We start from the raw sequence: 20138 nt of genomic DNA on the forward strand, positions 1-20138 counted from the left end.
AAGTCTCAACATTTACTTTGTTCAGAAAGAAATTGTTATCAAAAGTTTTGGTTAATTTGTATAAAACAAGATAAAGAATTTATCTTTCAAAGTTATTGCTTGGCTACCCAACTTGATATTGATATCATGATAATATGACAGTTATTCAGTGGACCCTTTGACATTGCCTCTGGAAGTTACTCACATACTTCCTAGGTTAATTATTTCGTTAAATGGCTGCCTAATTTTTGATGTCTGTCTAACATCAACTTTGAACAAAATTTTGATGAACTGAGACTAAATGGTCCATAATTCTTGTTGACACTATTGTCAGATGTGACGAGTTTACACTTTTATCTTAAAATATTGTATAACGTGCGACGTGCGCCATACATTAATGTACAGAAGAAAGGTTTAAGAAACTTACTTATGCTTTGTAAGGGGTAAATTTTTAAATTTGGACGACCAAAATATGTGGTCGTCTGGTTCTAGATAAAAAAGTACCCTCTTATTTCAACCGCATCCACTAGAGATTATATCCTCCGGACCCGAGAATCGATCGGTAAGGCAGGACCAATTACAGCAGTATATTTGGTCAAGCTTTTTCATCTGGTCAAGTTCTTGCTTGATTCTTTTTAGGTTGTACGGAGCCCATGTGCACTTCAAATCACAGAAGCAACAGTATGTGCAACGCCAACGTAAGGACAGGGTTAATGCTTTTCACATTTTAGTACGACTGCGAAATTAAATGAAACAAGTGGAACATAACATGCCAAACATTGAGCTTATTTTCATGTGCATGATATGTTGTGTTAATTGGTTATATAGTTGTGGGACATGTAACATGAAATATTAAATAATTCTTGTACTTTTGGGCTTTCAAATAGTTGAAAATGCTTTGTAGCAGTAAAATTACTTTATACATAAGTATTTGTCCGACCATGTAATTATTCAACCACACACATAAAGTACCTAAATTCCTTGTCAATAATTTTCTTATGTAAGGTACCTTATACGAGCGTCTAAACAAAATAATCCTCCCTCCAACATAAGGATGGTACTTAGGGCTGGTTTGGTATTGCTGTGCTTTGAAAAAAAGCTGTTGTGAGAATAAGTGGCTGTGCTGTGAGAATAAGCGGCTGTGAAATAAAGCCAGCAAAGTGTTTGGTAAACTTTTTTGTAAAACAGCTGTGACTGTGTGAAATGACCAAAAAGGGTATATTACTAGATGTGCTATTAATTTAATTTTCTTAACAAATAAAAGTGAATTACTAAAGGCAATCCAAACACTGAAAGGCAATCCAGCAATGTAGTATAAACTAGGTACTCGAGGGTAAAGATCATTTAAGCTCTTTTTCTTTACCAAGCAAGCTGAAACCAAAAGCCACGGCTAATCGTCAACAGCAATGTTTAATAAGCAATAAACTCGATTGTTTGTATTTCAACAAAACATCAATGAAACAATCAAAGAGTTGTTTTCAACGCACTTCCCATAAAACTGGAACCGCAACACTCAAGTTTTCAACATACCAAAAATACTACTCTCTTAAACAGCATTCGTAGGTGGAGCAGGAATCCCAAAATGGCACCTTTATAACAATCCAAAAGTTCTAACAGCTAAACCCTTGCAGGGAACAGGAGAAAATTAAAAATGGAGCCTCGTGCCTTTCCCCTACTTCGCCTGAGGGTGAGAAGAAATAAAGTCCACAGCCAGATCAATCGACTTGATCTTGTCAGCTTCATTATCAGGGATCTCAAACCCAAACTCCTCTTCCAGAGCCATCACAATCTCCACAGAATCTAAACTATCTAACCCCAGGTCACTTTCGAAATTAGCATTTGGTGTAACCTACCAAAATAAGAAAAACAATGCGCAGGAGATCAGATTATTGAAATATAATGAAAATGCATTAATATAATGGCCTTATAAACGAAATCAGTATGAAATGTGAAAGGACATGAGCACGTTAGAATCTCTGAGGCAAATTGCTCATACGTAAATATTTGAAAAGAGAGAACCTCACTTTTCATTATGATTTAAGTAGGAGATGAAACACACATGTGACAAATGAACGTTTGCATATTAAATATTGGAAAAGAAAAAGAACAGCAGAGCTTTGACAGTCACAACCACATAAAGATAACACCCATTTCTTATTTGAGAATCTCATATCCCGGAACCGGATGTTACTCTCCATTGGAATTTGGGACGTTCACAATATGTTGGTTACAACATATAAGCACCAACCCGAGCAAAACAATAAGAAATACAAACAAGAAGGGGCTGCATTGTTATACTTGAGACATTCATCCCATATAGAAACTGATGCAAAAGCAAAATAGAGAAATACATTCAAGTCTTTGAGTAAGGTCAAAGAATAAAGACAAAAAAGGATGCTTATGAAATATCATACATCTACAACTATTAGTAACAGATGCAAGTATGAGAGCTCACCCCCCATCTTTATCTACGCCCTTCACATATCTATCCTCGTTGCACATATCTACTTGTGCATTTTTGTTTCTCATAAAAACAAGACAGTGGAAAAACTGAATAATGTAATCGATCAGCCATTGCTTTGCATTGGAAGAAATGACTTCATCATCAGCCCAAAATTTGTAGAAACCCAAATAGCAATATTTCAATTTACCATCAACATCTAGGCATACAGATGTTCTGTTTGTGGATATGGGTACATTCAATAAGATGCTATGACTGGACAGTGCAAGCAGCAAAAATTTGACATTACCAAAAACCCTAATTATTCAATACAACGGATCTTTCAAGCATAAAATCAACTCCTCAAACACAAAATGATCACCTTTCACCACAACAACAACCAAATAACTACTAGTTCAAACTTGCAATTCATTAGAAAAATGGTTCCCACAAACATTCAATTCCATTTTCTGAGAAAATCGGCGGCTTTTGTCTCAGTTATAGATAGATAGATATACCTTGGAAGGATCGACCTTCTGGAAGTTCTTGACGACGGAGACGACCCGATCGGTGACCTCAGATTTGTCGAGGAAGGTGCCCCTGACCTCCTCGGATAAGAGACGGCGTCGGATAGCGGCAAAGGGGGAGAGGAAGAGAGGGGCGGTGGAGCTAGGGTTAGAAGGCACAGCTTGAACCTGCACTCTCAGGTGCTTGAGTAGTACGTTCCTCGCAGACGCCTGAGGTTCGGAGAAAGGCGAGAGAGCTCTGAGGTGAAGAGCGTGCGAGAGAGTTTTTGGAGAAAGGCGTAAGCGTCGGTGAAGGGAAAAGCCGAGGGCAGTTTTGGGTTATGGTATATTTCATTAAACCCGGATACTGTTCACCCGTGTGTGGGTGAAAATAAGCAGCTTTTGGAAGCTGCAAATTGCAGCTTCTTGTCATCTCTTGGTTTTGGGCTTTTTTTCACCCTCAACTTTGAAAAAAAGCTGTTTTTCAAAGTTTACCAAACACCAAAAATTTTCATAGCTTTTTTTCATAGTAGCTTTTTTTTTAAGCACCTCAATCCCAAACAGGCCCTTAATGACCTTAGCTCGATGACTCAGTCCCATAATCCCGTATGTGGTGCACTGAATGCATCAAGTCACCATCACAATTGACTTGTATTAATATTATTCATTGATTATTCTTATTTATTATTTATTTTTCTCAAGTGTGAAGGATTGGGATTGGTCTAAACAAGGGACCCTTCAAGTTACAAAGTCTTCCCCCAAGTCCTCCTTTGGCATGTTCCGCACACTATAGTGTCCTCACTGCATCTTTCTTCTGGATTTTATTTCAAGTATTTTTTATTTTTAGTATATTTCGGAAGTGTTCTATAGTCTTGTGTTTTTAAACAGTTAGTCAAATATACAATAATAAAAAAAATTATGATTAAAAATACGGTTCAAATAAAATACTTCAAAGCATCATAGAATTTTCGGTTTCAAATTAATAAATATCTGTCATTGTCTATGTGGCACTCCTACTTAGCATCAGCTTTGAAGCTTCCTTTCATTGCAAAGGAAGGTCACAATGAAACCTCCTGCTCCTCCTTTTCGAACCAGGGAGAGAGATCATATATTTAGGTCATGCTCAACGTTCAGTTTGGTCATACTTTTTGGTAACTAAATGTCTGGTGGCAACTTCAGGTCAGCAGAGTCACCTGAGACTAATGACTTTTCCGACAACTCGAATTTTGAGTTTTCGGAATTCTTGATGATCGGCGAGTGGCTCGATGAAGATCCGAGTTCCGTGGCTTCGGAGTTATCTGTCCAGAATTCGGGTTTTCAAGTAAATGAAGCTGATGAGTCTGGTGCAGGGAGCAGCCAACCTGGAGGGTCTACTAGCAGTAAGCATATAAACAATTATCCACGCACTCACATACATATATTTGTTCTAATGCATTTCTAGCTCCAATTGTATTTCTTCTTTTTTTTTTTTTTTTTAACTATTTATTTATTTTTTGCGTGTGTGTGTGTTAGGAGGAGAGAGTGGAAGCAGCCGGGAGAGGCAGGAAACTAGAGAGAGAGTTGCATTCAAAACAAAATCAGAGGTTGAAATATTGGATGACGGGTTCAAGTGGAGGAAGTATGGTAAAAAGGTCGTGAAAAACAGCCCTCATCCAAGGTAAAAGAAAACAAATAGAGTAAAAGCACAATTAACCGAATCAAATACAAATGTGTTCCTTTCCTTTTACGAAGTTACAAACAATAATCTTAACTACCCTAATCTATTGGAAGGGATTCAAACTCACATGTAAGACGGCGAGCACACTGCTCTGGTTAACTTGTCTGACCTACATATGCGATTTAGATATAACGTTTAGCGATGTTTAGACGTATTTGATCTAATAATGGTATATTTGATTGCAGGAATTACTACAAGTGCTCAGTTGAAGGGTGCCTTGTGAAAAAGAGAGTTGAAAGAGACAGAGAGGATCCAAGGTTTGTAATTACAACTTATGAGGGTGTCCATAACCATCCAGGCCTCTAATTTTTTAGCATTTTTAGAGTTTTGAAGGGATGAGACTTCTCAGGATGTTAAATGCAGTCTATTTGGTTGACAACGCCTTAAGTAATGGGACTTGTAATTCAATAACACTTTAGGCACAAAAAGTTTTTTTTTTTTTTTTTTCCCAAATGTTTGTTCACCTAGTGGAGTGAACAAAGACTGCCATATGTTTCATGGAGCCAATATGTACTAAAGTTATGGCTATAAATTTCTTGTGCAAAATATCCATCCTTTCTCAATTGACGGATTTTGTATCTGTAACATGTAACACATTTTGGTATTGACGCGTTAGCTTTTAATGTGAAAGACATCATATCAATAGTTTTTCTTTTAATAAAGAGCAGACATCCTGTCCTGAATTGTGTCATGGACATCAAGACATCATATCAATAGTCTTTCTTTTAATGTGAAAGACATCATATCCATAGTCTTTCTTTTAATAAATAGCAGACATCCTGTCCTGAGTTGTGTCATGGACAACAAGAAAGCAGATGCCAATTAAATGTTTCCGGTAATCACTCAAAACAGGCTCCATTCCGTAGCATTTAAGTTCCTCCAAACCAAACTAACAGTCAATGGCACACGGGGGCGTAATCCTAAGTTGGGATTCCGCTCCCAATTAAGATTAGTTAAAAGTAAAATATCGCTTGTATAAAGAAAAACTCGTCAAAATATCAACAGCAGCATTTATTCAATGAACAAAGAAACGAAAGCAAGAAGTTTCAGATTTGAAGTATAATACAAGAGAATATATCAATCACATAAAAACCTGTACGCAAAATGGCCCGCTTAACATCTCTATTCTCACTCTACAAACAAAAGAATCTGTACTAGGAAAGCACATATACATATTACATGTTTACGTGTGGTTTGATGCTTTCATTCGGAAATATAACATTCGGGTTTCGAACGTGTGGAGCAATCGAATCTTTCCAGGTATATTCCGTTCCTTGGAAATGAGAGGAAATGCTCCATAAAAAATCTCTATGCTTCTTTGCTGAAACCAGTGTGGATGATCTTACAAGGGCTTTCGAGTTTGGAAGTGGAAAACTAGTGGTCTTACCCATGCCAGTTCCAAGCAACCATCGGGAGCCAGACTGCAGTTGCGTTGTGGTGCCCCAGAGCAGCCTCTTGCCTGGTGCGGTATCCACTCCTGACAGGTGGACGTCGATGATTTTAAACTGAGGGTTCCATCCTTCATCTCCTTCATTGGTCTCCCCTTTAATCTTGTCGCCATACTCCTCAAACACTGGCTCATCAAGTTCGTTCTCTTTGCTATCGTTTAACAGCACACTTGACACTTCTGGCTCTAAATTGGCTAAAGCTCTCTCCACTTGAATTAGAGCAAGCATTGGAACGCCCACTGGTTCATAGTTTCGAAAGGGATCTCTAAGCTGCACCATGAGAGCAATTGTGAGGTTGTCCCCCAAAAGTCCACACTTCCGGCCAGATAAATCACTGCAGTTCGTATCTTGTGTCAAATTTCCATCGATCAAATCTGTGTACTTGGCATGATGGGCAGCAAGGATTTTCAACATTCGATCTCTGCTGTGATCTTCATTATTAATGATTGTAGCATCTAGCCTCAACCATTCGTCCAGTGATAAAGAGAGAGCCAATAATCCCTTGGCATCATCAACACGATCTCCAAAACCGCACAGTTGCAAACCTCCAGACTCAGGATATATACTTGAAGGTGCCTCTCCACCTGACATGCGGGACTGGATTCTTAACCCTTCCAGTGAGAAAGCTTCAATTTTTCTCATAGCCAAAGGAGCAAGATATTCTAGAGATACATAGTCTGACCCCATCTCCCTACCTCCCAATTCGGTGGAACTCAGGTTATTACAACTCCAACTATAAGGACATCCTTCATCCTGCCGCCCGCCATATAAAATCTGCTCAAACCTGAAACAAAAACGAGAAGTAAGCCAACAAATAGAGAAATGTTTCAAATCACAATACTTCAGAAATAAATGTACTTGTTGTATCACAACCTTTCAGACCCCACTATGTTTGGCGCTGCGGCTGCTGCCTCCCAAGCTACTTGTTGTATTGTCTTCCCCGTAATATCTTCCAAAGGTGTTAGTTTATTCACCCACTCATGCAGCGTATCTCCAACCAATGCCAGATGCTGCACCATCTCGATAACATCATAACCCATTACTGCTGGTATAACAACGGGATTAGAAATTTGAATGACCAAGTTCCCACCATTTTTAGCATTTCTGAAAAGTGAAGGATTCATAGACTGCAAAATGCCTCCACCCTTCAACCGAACATAAGAACCAAAGCCTTCTCCAAGTGGAGGTAATAGTGGCTCTTCAAGGGGGAGCTCAATTGGACTACCAAATCCACCAGAGAAGGTACGAGGAGAATTCCGAAAGTCCTTTTCATTTAATCCCCATTCTCGCATCAAAGCTTCAGTCTCCAAGCCTTCAAGAATTTTGGCCTTCCTTCTCCTTAATAGCTCACTTTCTTTCTTGTGCTCTTCTTCAGCGGCTTCAATAATCAACAACAAATCAGAATTCTCATAACAATCTCCAGAATCAGAACCAGGTGAAACACAGGATCCAATTTCGGGCTGCTCTTCCTTCCAATCAAAATCAAAAAATAAGTTTCCTGAACCCAGAGCCTCTTTTTCAAACTCTCTTAAAAGACGTTCTCTAGGAGACTCGGCATCACTATCAGAACTCATGCTACAATCCATTCCAAGGATGCTTAAGAAATCACTTGACACGGATTCAGTAACGTCGTCCAAGCTAAGTGATTTTTCACCTGTCTTACTTGCTTTGTAAGTCGACTTAAGCTCCTTGTGGTTTCTTTCCTCAAGAAACTCTCCTGAAGAAAATGGATGATCCAAATCTACTGATTCTGAAATCAATTGAATATGAGTTGCAGACTCCACCTCATCCATGGCCAATCCCTTGATGCATACGCTATCTTGTTCATGTTTGCTGTCATCCACCACAACCTGGTCCACATAACTATCATGGACTTCCTTTGGAATAACCATAGTCTTCTCCTCAAGGTCCATGTCATAATCGTTAATGATCTCATCTAAATAAATGATTTCAACTGCTGACTCACCATTAGCATGACCAGGAACTTCATCAGATTGCAACTCTTCCTTCTCAGACATTTCTGTCCCCACTTCTACAATGGTAAATTCAGTATCATCATCTTCACACTCTTCAATTCCTTTAGCAAACGAGAAGTCTATATCAGTCTTAGGTTCAAGTGGTGGCACATGTTCACAATCTGACTCCGTTACACTACTCAACCTGGTCTCATCAAGTGTCTGACATAAGAAATTAATTGACTTGGAGAGCTCCAACCCTCCATTCAGCAATGCTTTGCGACAAATCTTCAAATCAAGAGACTGAGATGAGAAGGCAGGCCTGGGAGTTACATTACTTGGCACACTCCCAACTCGCCGAAGCATCGTTGCTCCACCATCCAACGAACTTGACCCTCTTGGCCTCGTGTTCGTAAGCTCAGGAACATTTGGATTATCCCTCACACTAACTAACTTATGCTGCATCACCGAAAATCCTAAACTAACATTTAGATTAGCCCCTCTAGCCTTGCCTGAAAGGTTAAAGCTTGTTGTCCATTTACCATAACTTTTCCCCCCCTCCAGCTCCTCAAAAGTAAGCGGCAACAGCCTCGTAAGATCAACCCAGTGGTTCCCAATGTCATGCCCTGGAGCCCCACTCAAAGAAACGTAAATCAACGAAAGCTTATCCTCATACTTAACCGAATGGTTAGCGCCATTTCTACTTCCATACACAGAACACCTATGCATCAAGGTTTCATCAAACTCAGCTACGCCCTCCACAACCTTCGAAGACCGAGTCTGCAGCACCTCACCCTTCCTCTTCCAATGCACACATACACTAAGATTATTAAAACTCACAGGCAACCCCTCAACCGAATGCACATGAAGGTAAAAACAACAACTAAATTTCCGATTCCCCATATGACTGAGAGCCTTCAAGGGCCTCTTCCAATTCCACACCGAAGATGATTTCTTGTCCTTGTGCAACAAATCTCCCCTAACCAATCTCGGGTTTGAATCCGAAAAACGGGTTTTCCCGGCAGATTTGGATCTTCCATCAGAAGGGGAAAGCAAAACATTTGGTGGGGATTTATACAAGTAAAGGGCTTTGCTTATTTCTTCAATGTCACGCAACAATTGGCCACTGTTAGAGTCCCCACCACTGTAATCTTCCTTACTCTCAGTTTTCTGCGACATCATATCCTATCTTTGAACACAAGTTAATCTAATTACTCCATATCCAACCAAACCCACCATGGAAACTTGTAAATAATTCAACCCTTCTCTAAAATCCTACAGATACTTTTGAATCACAATCGAATCAATGAAACTGATTAATCGAATCAGAAATGCTCATAGTACGAGAAATTCAGCAAAGTTGCAGTACCAGCATGGACAGGGCGTCTCTTGGCCGGAGGAACGTCGCTCGGGCACTCAGTCGATGAACTCCGTCGTGTAGATTTGGATGCCTTGCTCGAGAGACCGTGTGGTTGGTTTTGGGGATTTTCTCGGGAATCAAGATTTTCCGGGAAAATTTAACGTGACGAATTTTGTAAAGGCGATGGAAAATAAAAGTTTTGTCTTCTGTGTGTTGGACGGTGGAGTGAGTAGGTTGGAGTCGTTCCAGCTTTACGAGGTTATAATCGTCATTGTGCTTTTAAGACTCTAACGATGGGTCGGGACTCGGGCCAGTGATGGTGAACACAATGGGCTCAAACGTTGGACTTCTACTCCTTACATCAGGCCCATGGAACAATGGCTCAGGCCCACAGTCAACAATGGTGACGATACTGTCAGAACCCCCGCCTAATCTTATCCAGTAGCAGCAGAGACAAGATCACATGCAGTGAGCGAGCGAGTAGCAGAGCTAGACGGTGGAGAAATGAACAGAGTAATGCAAGCACCGTACGATGCTACCGTACGGTTCGCGCTGGCTTCGCTGGAGCGGAATCTGCTGCCGGACGCGGTCGTGAGGCGGCTGACACGGCTGCTCTTGGCGAGCCGTCTCCGGTCCGGTTACAGGCCTTCCTCCGAGCTCCAGCTGTCCGACCTCCTTCAATTCGTGCAATGTAACGTAACACTTCCTCCGCTCTGTAGTCTCAAATTTGTACCAACTGTTAGCTGTTTTGGATGTTATTTTGGAAATTATGATGTCATTAAGTAAAAGTTTGGAAAAATTTATGCAGCTTTGAAGGAGATGCCCATAGCCATAAGGACTGATGATCCAAAAGCTCAACACTATGAAGTTCCCACATCTTTTTTCAAGATGGTGCCTGGGAAAAATCTCAAATATAGGTATTTTAGGGGTTTTTTTTTGTTGGAAATATGCATAAATAAAACTGGTTACAAATATAAAAAAAAGTACATTACATAATATTGTATAACATACATTGATGGATTTAAGAGTGGGATGTGCGTTGAAGAATCCAACACAATTGAACGGATCGATCCAAGCCACTTTTATTTTTCTTTTTCTTTTAAACAAACAATATTTGGATCTAAACCACTTAAATGGCAATGCATATTATACAACGGTTTGAGCCAGGGTTCAACAGGTCAGGATTTGAATAGGTCAGGGTTCGATTCCTTCCGATGTAAGCACACAATAAAAATAAAAATAAAAATAAAAATAAAAATAAAAATAAAAAAAACCACAAACCGAGCTTCACATATAGTCTATTGTTTGTTTAGTGTGCATTATTATATCTTAGATTAAAAGTTTGTAACCAGTACTATCCTCGCATCTTATACTTTTTCTTTCTATTTGAGTTCCATTAATTTTGGGAGATTGTCTGATATTGATAAGAGTAGTGCAGTTGTTGCTACTTCAATGATGAGTCACGCACATTGGAGGATGCTGAGAAAGCAACGTTGGAGCTCTACTGTGAAAGGTCACAGATAAAAGATGGTCACACTGTTCTTGACGTGGGGTGTGGCTGGGGATCTTTGTCTTTGTACATTGCGCAGAAATATAACAACTGCAAGGTTACCGGGATCTGCAACTCAACGACACAAAAAGCTTTTATAGAAGAACAATGCCGGTGCGCGTAAATGATTAATTGTTTACCAGATTGAGTTGCTAGACTATGTGCTGCTAGTTTATTTTGTTTCCTGTTTGTAGGAATCTTCAGCTGCAGAATGTGGAGATCATCGTCGGAGATATCAGCACGTTTGAAATGGAGGCTTCCTTTGACCGAATATTTTCGATTGAAATGTTTGAGGTAAAAGCTTTTTCCGTGCTGTGTGATGCAGTAGATTATGATGTTTGTAGGCATGTATTTGGTTGAAGAATTGGTTTTGGCGTTGACAGCATATGAAGAACTATAAGGATCTTCTGAAGAAGATATCCGGGTGGATGAAAGACGACGGCCTTCTGTTTGTTCATCATTTCTGCCATAAAGCATTTGCTTACCACTTTGAGGTGAACCTTACGAATATTTTTTTTGCTTAATAGCACCTCGTCCGCGTTACATGTATAACTCTCATGCCTGAATCTGATGTAGGATAAAAGTGAAGATGACTGGATTACTAGGTACTTCTTCAGCGGGGGTACAATGCCCTCAGCAAATCTGCTGCTTTATTTCCAGGTGATCCCTTAACTTAAAAACTGTGAATTCAATCATTCCCTCGTCGATGATCTTACTACGAACGCTTCATAACGTTATTGTATTAAGGAAGGATTGTTCTTGGTGATGATTTTTGTGCAGGATGATGTTTCCATTGTAAATCATTGGCTCGTCAACGGGAAGCACTACGCGCAAACAAGGTGCTTATGTTCGAAATCTCTAACCTCTTTTGTAACCAAAAACAGGACTCTATGACCGAAAAATGAAAACCCTTTTGCGTTGCAGTGAAGAGTGGCTCAAAAGAATGGATCGGAACATGGCTTCCATAAAACCGATCATGGAGTCAACTTACGGCAAGGATTCAGCCGTGAAATGGATGGTATATTGGCGAACATTCTTCATTTCCGTTGCAGAACTCTTTGGGTTCAACAACGGAGAAGAATGGATGGTTGTTCATTTCCTATTCGAGAAGAAATGAAGCAATCAAAACTCTGCTCTAACACGAGGCAATGCCGATGGAAAATCGAGTGCATCTTCGTTGTTCAATAATGCTTCCTTCATCTTAACATTGTAACAGCAGTCACCGGTCAGCAATGTCAAAAGGAAATCAAGATCGTATTTGTTGTTCTATAATGTGACTGTTGAGGGATTGTAAAAGTGTAAACCCTTCAAATTATCAAACAGTTTGCTGGTTGATCACACAAAACCCTAACAGAAAACTAACCAAAGTTCATGTTTGTTGTCCCCAAATTTCGTGTCTTCCCCTATGTCTCTTCTTTAGTTGCATGACACTGTGTTGTGCTGGGTGGCCAAAGGATTTTCGACAACTCTACTTTTTTAATGCAAAATAATAGAAATTAACAGTGTTGAAAAATTGAAAGACACGTGTCAAGGAATTAGAAAAGAGACACACAGAAGGCACAAATTTGAGGACAACAGACCTGCAATCATGAAATGGATATGTGATAACACTACCTAATTTCAAATTTAATTGTGTACCCCACATAATGAAAAGTTTTGTGCACAATTAAATTTTTAAAGTCAGTAACAAATTTTTCTTTTTTATTTGAGTAATGTTATTCATACTATGTTTTTGTACCACATTTTCATACCAACTTAGGTAGGCATTTGATGTGGACAAGCCATATCATTTGAATTAATCAGATTTTTAAATTTAGTTCATTATTTAATAAACTAATAATTAAGAAAAAACTAGTTAATTAAATGATGATTGTGGTATACGATGAGTCTTTCTTCTTCATTTCCTTGGCTTTTGCAAATTTTTCAAATGATGTGGCTATCCACATCAGATGCCACCTAAGGTGGTATAGAAATGTGATATAAAAACATGATATGAATAATTACTCTAAAATAAGTACGGTATTCATTAATTAGGTAGAACACGTACAAAGAAAGGGGATAGAGTGCTAACAAAGAGTTTCGATAAAAATTTTGTCGGAGATTTCAACCCGGTCTAAGAGAAGGAGCGTCCCGCACCAAATTAAGTATTAAGACTATCCTAAAAAAGAATATCAGAAATTACATCTGGAAGTAATTATTCCCCCACTATTTCCTTAGAATTCCTTTTGTTTCCCAAATATAGAGCAATGTTATCAGTTTGATACCTTAGACAAAGGAATTAACAAGATGCCCCTCAACATACTTAATTTAATGGGCTAACAACAATTCACCACCAATATCGAGGTTGGAGGTGATTTCAAAATGAGCCATAATTTTTTTTTTTTTTCATCAGTATTAAAATTGTATCAATTTATATTTTGGTCGAGTTTATTGTTAATTGTTTATGTAATTTTTGATGTGGTGGGCTTGAAATTCTTATATAAACTAACGTGTAAGCTGTATTTCCGTGACAAAGCCAACAAAAAAAAACTCATCAATTTAATGTATGATAGGTATTAAAAGAGGCAAAATGTGTGAATTAATACATTTCAAAACTTTAGAAGTGCTATGTAAAAAAAAATTAAAAATATCATATCTCACCTTAAAAATCATCTCAAATTTAAGAAGTGTAAAATGTAATCCGTCCTAAATTAATTGCGGATCATATTGTAAAATATATATATATGAAGTCTCAACCAAGATGTGGAGAGATTTTTCAATATATTGGGTTTTCAACAAATGTTTCACATGTTACAATACAAGTGATGGAAATGATATATTTTGAGTGTCCTCTATATGTTTTATGACACGTGAAGTACCTACTTAAATACATGACAAATTTATCTCAAATAAAATGTTAAAGATACCATCTATTCATATCACATTTACAAATTATATAATGTGTTACTAATAGAAAATAAACTCGTTAATTAAGCATTTAAGTAATACTTTAGTCATTAATATCCACGTTTTGTAATCTAAAATTTTGGTCCCTAGCTAGCATTATCTTTACCATATATAATTTAAATATATAATCTTTCTAACATTCTCGTTGTTCGAAATGTGGATGGTGGCGATGCACAAGAAATATAAAAAAAAAAAAAAAAAGTCCACGTGTAAAATTTGTCAGAAAAGAACCGTACGTTACGCGTTATAAAGTCGTGAGAACTGATGAGTCCCACTCGCACGCATTCGAAATCTGAACTCGGAAACAACCTCACCCCACGCAAGTATCACACTCGTCGTCGCTTGCTATGGAGCAGTTCAAAGGCCAGCCCCGGCTTCCGAAATTCGCCGTCCCGAAACGTTACGACGTGAAGCTGAAGCCTGACCTCGCCGCCTGCAAATTCGGCGGCTCCGTCGCCATCGACCTCGATATCGTCGCCGATACGAAATTCGTCGTCCTCAATGCCGCCGAGCTCACCGTCAACGCCGGTTCCGTCTCTTTCACTCACGGAGGCTCGTCCAAGGTAATCTCTGATCGATACGCATTTTCTTTTCAAAAATTGTAGAACTACAAAAAAGTAGAGTTGAGGAGTTTGGCTGATGAAATTTCATTGTTTTTAGGTTGATCTGTTCATTATACTCGTTTAGTAAATCTAAAGCGACTTAATCAATCGTTAATTAGTTTTAATTTTGGTTTAATTACTGTTCTGTTTCTGATTTGTTAATTGTGAGCAAGTGAACAGATTGCAATTGATAGAATGATTGTAAAATTATCGACTTTACTGCCTTGTTTGGCTGGTCAGATATTTACTGAATGAGTAAATGAACGTTTGAGCAGGTGTTCAAGCCTTCGAAAGCTGAGACGTTCGAAGAGGATGGGATTTTGATTTTGGAGTTTGGAGAGATGCTTCGGATTGGGTATGGAGTTTTGGCTATTGCGTTTGAGGGAATTTTGAATGACAAGATGAAGGGGTTCTATAGAAGGTAATTTTGGAATGCCAACATTTTTAGGCAGTCCATTGTCATTTGTTTTTTTCGATATTATAAGATATCAATGGTATAGATATGTCTAAAATTTGATTTGTTTTGTGAAGTACATATGAGCAGAACGGTGAGAAGAAAAATATGGCAGTTACACAGTTTGAACCGGTTGATGCCAGGCGGTGCTTTCCATGTTGGGATGAACCTGCTTGCAAGGTTACTCTCTCTCTCCCTCTCTCTCTCTCTCTCTCTCTCTCTCGCACACAGTTGACTTAAGATGTTGATTTCATCATTATCAAGTGATTTTGTTCACATCATTCTGGATATGCGTAGTTCTGAATGTATTTTTGAAACTAGGAAAAAAAGAGATCTGTTGTTTATGATGGTAGTATAGATGAGAAATCAATCTTCCCGTTCTGGTTAAATTTTTCAAATCTAGAGTTTATGGCTTACTGGCTATTTGGTTGGCAGGCTACATTCAAGATTACACTTGATGGTGTTCCGTCAGAACTAGTAGCCCTTTCCAACATGCCGATTGAAGAAGAAAAAGTTAACGGACATCTGAAGACAGTTTCATATGTGGAAACACCGATTATGTCTACATATTTGGTGGCCGTTGTTGTCGGATTGTTTGATTATGTTGAAGATCATACTTCTGATGGTAAACTCCTATACAATATCCCTAGTTTTCATGTGTATGTCAGTACAACTGTACAACCCTTTTCTTAATGATGTCACATTTTAATGTCGTTACAGGAGTCAAAGTGCGGGTATATTGTCAAGTTGGTAAGGCAGACCAAGGGAAATTTGCTTTGCACGTTGCTGTCAAGACACTTGAATTGTACAAAGAGTATGTTCAAAAGTTACTGATCATTCATATTCAAATTGGCATATACACTTGATGCATGTTATCAACAAAAATTGGCAGTTTCTCTAGATTTCCCCCTTCCGCACTTATGCTGCATTATTCAATATATAATCATTGACAACAAGTTCTGCAGCTACTTTGCTGTGCCATACCCTTTGCCCAAATTGGATATGGTCGCAATACCTGATTTCTCTGCTGGTGCCATGGAGAACTATGGTTTAGTTACATACCGAGAAACAGCTTTGCTTTTTGATGAACAACATTCTGCAGCTGTCAACAAGCAAAGGGTAACATGGGCATCCTGAATGTCACCTTAGCTTTCAGAGTTATCTTGGTTTGATATGGTAGGCATGTATAATTTTTGCACCCAATGATATGTTTAATCACTTTATTTGGTTTTGGTAAAAGGTCGCGACTGTCGTGGCACATGAATTGGCACACCAGTGGTTTGGCAATCTTGTAACAATGGAATGGTGGACACATTTATGGCTGAATGAGGGATTTGCAACATGGGTATCACATCGTAGTTCTTGTCATTGTTATACTTGTTATTTTCCATGCCGTTGTACTTATAAGTATTTTAATGTCATTAGGTGAGCTATTTGGCTACTGATAGCTTGTTCCCAGAGTGGAAAATATGGACTCAGTTTCTTGATGAACTTACGGATGGTCTTAAGCTGGATGGGCTTGAAGAATCTCACCCCATTGAGGTACTTCTTTGGGGACTTGGTCTTTCATGGGTTTCATTTTAATTCTGTCCTAAATTTTGCTGTATCCTGGCATCAAATCTGGATCATCTGCATAGAAGGCTTTAAATAGTAATATCACCACTATAGTTTTCAAGGCGTTACTCATTGGAGGGTATTAGTATATATAAATATGTCTTTCTGGTATATTATGCTTTAATGTTTTTCCTTTTGGCCAGGTGGAGATCAATCATGCTGCTGAGGTTGATGAAATATTTGATGCGATAAGTTATAGAAAAGGTGCTTCTGTTATTCGGATGCTACAAAGCTATCTAGGTGCTGAAGTTTTCCAGGTAGGTCCTTTGATTTGTCAGCGAGTGTGCTTGAGGGTTGAAGGATCAACTATCTTATTTTCTATGATATAAAAAGATTACAGAGTTAATTTCCTGCTACTTTTTAATGCATCCAGCGGTCACTTGCTTCATATATAAAAAAACATGCTTACTCAAATGCAAAGACAGAAGATTTGTGGGCTGCCCTTGAGGAGGGATCTGGTGAACCTGTAAACAAGCTAATGAATTCATGGACACAGCAAAAAGGTTACCCGGTTATTTCTGTCAAAGTCAAAGATCAGAAATTGGAGTTTGATCAGGTTTTCTTATGTTTGCTTCTTTCAAAGTTGTTTGATTATCTATGGCATGAACAATGACCTAATCAATGATCTAATAAATAAATTAATCTGTGGCAGACACAATTCTACTCAAGCGGTTCCCAAGGCAATGGGCAATGGATTGTGCCGATCACATTATCCTGTGGCTCATATGATGTACGCAAGAATTTCCTACTGCAAGCGAAGTCTGAATCTCTTGACATAAAGGAATTTCTGGGTTGCTCAGTAGGAAAGGCTGGATGTGGAGGCAACAAGGACAATGCAATATGCAGTTGGATAAAAGTGAATGTGGATCAGACTGGTTTTTACAGAGTGAAATATGAGGACGAACTTGCAGTTGCACTTAAAAACGCTATAGAAAAGAAACAATTGTCTGAAACTGACAGATTTGGTAATCATCATTCCATACATGCGCTTGTTTATCTCTTTGATAGTGAAAGCTTTCGTTAATATTTTTGCTTTCACAGGCATTTTGGATGATTCATTTGCCCTATCAATGGCTCGCAAGCAGTCTTTTGCTTCATTGCTTACCTTGTTGAGCGCTTACAGAGAGGAACTTGACTATATTGTGCTGTCAAATTTGATTACTGTAACGATCACCCCTGCATTGTGTTTATACATTGCGTTTATGTTACTGCATTTGTGACCTTGGCCTGATTCTGGTCCTCACTTTTTACAGGTAAGTTATAAGCTCGCAAGAATTGCAGCTGATGCTGTACCCGGACTACTGGATCACATTAATCAATTTTTTATTGGCCTTTTCCAGTATTCTGCTGAGTAAGATTGTTCTCTTTTAAACAACTGAAGTGCGCTAGATTAAACTATCTGTATCTGCAAGATTTGCTATTTTATTTTTCTTTAATTTTGTCAAGTTTTATTATTTATGTTGGAATTTCTTTGCAGGAAGCTTGGTTGGCAGCCTAAACCCGGTGAAAGCCATTTAGATGCAATGTTGAGAGGAGATATTTTGAATGCGCTTGCTGTGTTTGGACATGACCTAACATTAGATGAAGCAACTAGGCGTTTTCATGCCTTTTTAGAAGACAGAAACACGCCCCTCCTTCCCCCTGACATTAGAAAGGTTGCTTTGATGTAAATCATTAATTACACATACATATTTAACCTTTTCGTTTCTTCATTGACGTTCATCATGGACTATTGTTGCAGGCAGTATATGTGGCTGTAATGCAAAGGGCAAGCGTATCTAACCGATCAAGCTATGAATCTCTTCTTAGACTCTACAGAGAGAGTGATTTAAGCCAGGAGAAAACCCGCATTCTAAGTAAATATATGTAATTAGTAAAATAATTCTGAAATGTTAGCCTGTTGGATTGTTGCGCTAATCGATGTTTATGTGCCTGTAGGTTCTTTAGCATCTTGTCCTGATCCCAATATTACATTGGAAGTTCTCAACTTTATATTGACTCCTGAGGTATTTTGATTTTTTGTGTCTTAATTAGAGGTTGGAGTTTTACAAACCAGTAATAATTTAGAGTGTCTCAAGGCTAGATGATATACTGACTTTAATACCTGTGTACGTAGGTTCGCAGTCAGGATGCTGTCTTTGGACTTGCTGTTAGCAGTAAAGGACGGGAAACAGCTTGGACGTGGTTGAAGGTAACTCTCAAGCACTGGTTTTTAATCAGCATACTACAAAATGCACACATTCGTGCATTTTATTTTTCCTTTCCCACTTTTGTTACCATGATTCATTTGCTATTTGGATTGTCCCGAAACACAGGAGAACTGGGAGCACATCTCGAAGACCTGGGGGTCTGGATTTCTAATTACTCGCTTTGTCAGTGCAGTTGTTTCTCCGGTTCGTTTTTTCGTACTCTAGAAACTTTCGTTCTTATCCTCGAGATTTTTTGTTGCGTATCGTAGATTTGAAATTGCATGAGCAATGTTTCTAATGCCTTGTCATTTCCTTGTACCTTCCTCTGCAGTTTGCTTCGTTTGACAAGGTTAAGGAAATAGAGGAGTTCTTCAAAGCCCACCCCAACCCGGCGATAACCAGAACCTTGAAGCAGAGCATTGAGCGGGTACAGATTAACGCCAAGTGGGTTCAGAGCATCCAGAGCGAGAAAAACCTTGCCGACGTTGTGACGGAGTTGGCATACAGGAAATACTAGGGTTCCATGTTTGGCTTCTGTTTTGAAAGAAGACTGGATTTCCAAAGTTTATGTTACTTGAATTTGCCAAGACAAAGAATAAAGAGACAAATAATAAAAGTACCAAGTTTTCTTTAATATATTAGGCATTCGTCCCATAAACCATCACTCACTAATATTAGGCATTCGTCGTCTTTTGTTCGGGGAAAAGACATCACTTCTGGTTCTGGAATGATGCATGGCTTTAAATATCCATCGCCTGCAAACCCAAAACCAAAGTTGAAATTCAACTTTACTAACTGTTGAACTGCTCGAGCTTTTGAGTAGGCCATAACTTTTCTATGCACTTTGGTCATGAAATGTCTTTGTGCGTCTGAAAGTACCATGACCTAGCATCAAATCTACATGACGATATGATTCTTTGGACAGAGTTTAGCTACAAATTTACTGAATATATAGCATTCGGTGAGCTACCACAAAGGTTTCTACAAGAACAGCATCCGGTTGAGAAAGAAAAAAACCATGGTGGGTGAAGCACATACCTATATATACTTTTGAATCACAATCGAATCAATGAAACTGATTAATCGAATCAGAAATGCTCACAGTACGAGAAATTCAGCAAGGTTGCAGTACCAGCATGGACAGGGCGTCTCTTGGCCGGAGGAACGTCGCTCGGGCACTCAGTCGATGAACTCCGTCGTGTAGATTTGGATGCCTTGCTCGAGAGAGCCGTGTGGTTGGTTTTGGGGGTTTTCTCGGGAATCGTGTGAAGATTTTCCGGGAAAATTTAACGTGACGAATTTTGTAAAGGCGATGGAAAATAAAAGTTTTGTCTTCTGTGTGTTGGACGGTGGAGTGAGTACGAAATTTGTAAGTGCTG

The 20138-nt window shown here is 38.8% G+C and overlaps 5 protein-coding genes across 5 annotated transcripts; 3 read left to right on the forward strand and 2 right to left on the reverse strand.

Moving 5' to 3' along the window:
* Window positions 1-1395: 1395 nt before the first annotated feature.
* Window positions 1396-3201, reverse strand: LOC103944150 (acyl carrier protein 2, mitochondrial-like; the record flags this gene model as incomplete). The annotated part of the gene is made up of 2 exons (XM_048590396.1): window positions 1396-1828; window positions 2938-3201. Coding segments are annotated over 2 exons (441 nt in total), but the record flags the coding sequence as incomplete, so codon positions are not given.
* Window positions 3202-3964: 763 nt separating this feature from the next.
* Window positions 3965-5300, forward strand: LOC103952502 (probable WRKY transcription factor 50). The gene is made up of 3 exons (XM_009364089.3): window positions 3965-4304; window positions 4438-4582; window positions 4828-5300. Exons 1-3 carry the CDS (start codon window positions 4085-4087, stop codon window positions 4946-4948), a joined length of 486 nt encoding a protein of 161 aa, XP_009362364.2. The 5' UTR covers window positions 3965-4084; the 3' UTR covers window positions 4949-5300.
* A 338-nt stretch (window positions 5301-5638) lies between these two features.
* LOC103952494 (protein PLASTID MOVEMENT IMPAIRED 1-RELATED 1) lies at window positions 5639-9642 on the reverse strand. The gene is made up of 2 exons (XM_009364080.2): window positions 6964-9642; window positions 5639-6874 (listed from the first exon to the last, which is right to left on the reverse strand). Exons 1-2 carry the CDS (start codon window positions 9225-9227, stop codon window positions 5818-5820), a joined length of 3321 nt encoding a protein of 1106 aa, XP_009362355.2. The 5' UTR covers window positions 9228-9642; the 3' UTR covers window positions 5639-5817.
* A 267-nt stretch (window positions 9643-9909) lies between these two features.
* On the forward strand, window positions 9910-12294 carry LOC103952450 ((S)-coclaurine N-methyltransferase). Its single transcript, XM_009364034.3, has 8 exons — window positions 9910-10096; window positions 10214-10322; window positions 10844-11068; window positions 11149-11248; window positions 11338-11448; window positions 11531-11614; window positions 11735-11793; window positions 11879-12294. The coding sequence occupies exons 1-8, from the start codon at window positions 9910-9912 to the stop codon at window positions 12069-12071; spliced, it is 1068 nt and encodes a 355-aa protein (XP_009362309.2). The 3' UTR covers window positions 12072-12294.
* A 1938-nt stretch (window positions 12295-14232) lies between these two features.
* Window positions 14233-19395, forward strand: LOC103952459 (aminopeptidase M1). The gene is made up of 19 exons (XM_048579373.1): window positions 14233-14463; window positions 14778-14923; window positions 15034-15136; window positions 15392-15581; window positions 15677-15770; window positions 15922-16075; window positions 16197-16301; window positions 16382-16498; window positions 16714-16827; window positions 16944-17126; window positions 17223-17535; window positions 17612-17733; window positions 17824-17921; window positions 18048-18225; window positions 18312-18426; window positions 18509-18576; window positions 18687-18761; window positions 18886-18963; window positions 19091-19395. Exons 1-19 carry the CDS (start codon window positions 14248-14250, stop codon window positions 19274-19276), a joined length of 2655 nt encoding a protein of 884 aa, XP_048435330.1. The 5' UTR covers window positions 14233-14247; the 3' UTR covers window positions 19277-19395.
* Window positions 19396-20138: the final 743 nt, after the last annotated feature.

This window comes from the organism of the source record quoted next, unplaced genomic scaffold, assembly GCF_019419815.1.
Source record: "Pyrus x bretschneideri cultivar Hongxiangsu unplaced genomic scaffold, Pyrus_bretschneideri_v1 Contig1, whole genome shotgun sequence".
Taxonomy (NCBI): domain Eukaryota; kingdom Viridiplantae; phylum Streptophyta; class Magnoliopsida; order Rosales; family Rosaceae; genus Pyrus; species Pyrus x bretschneideri.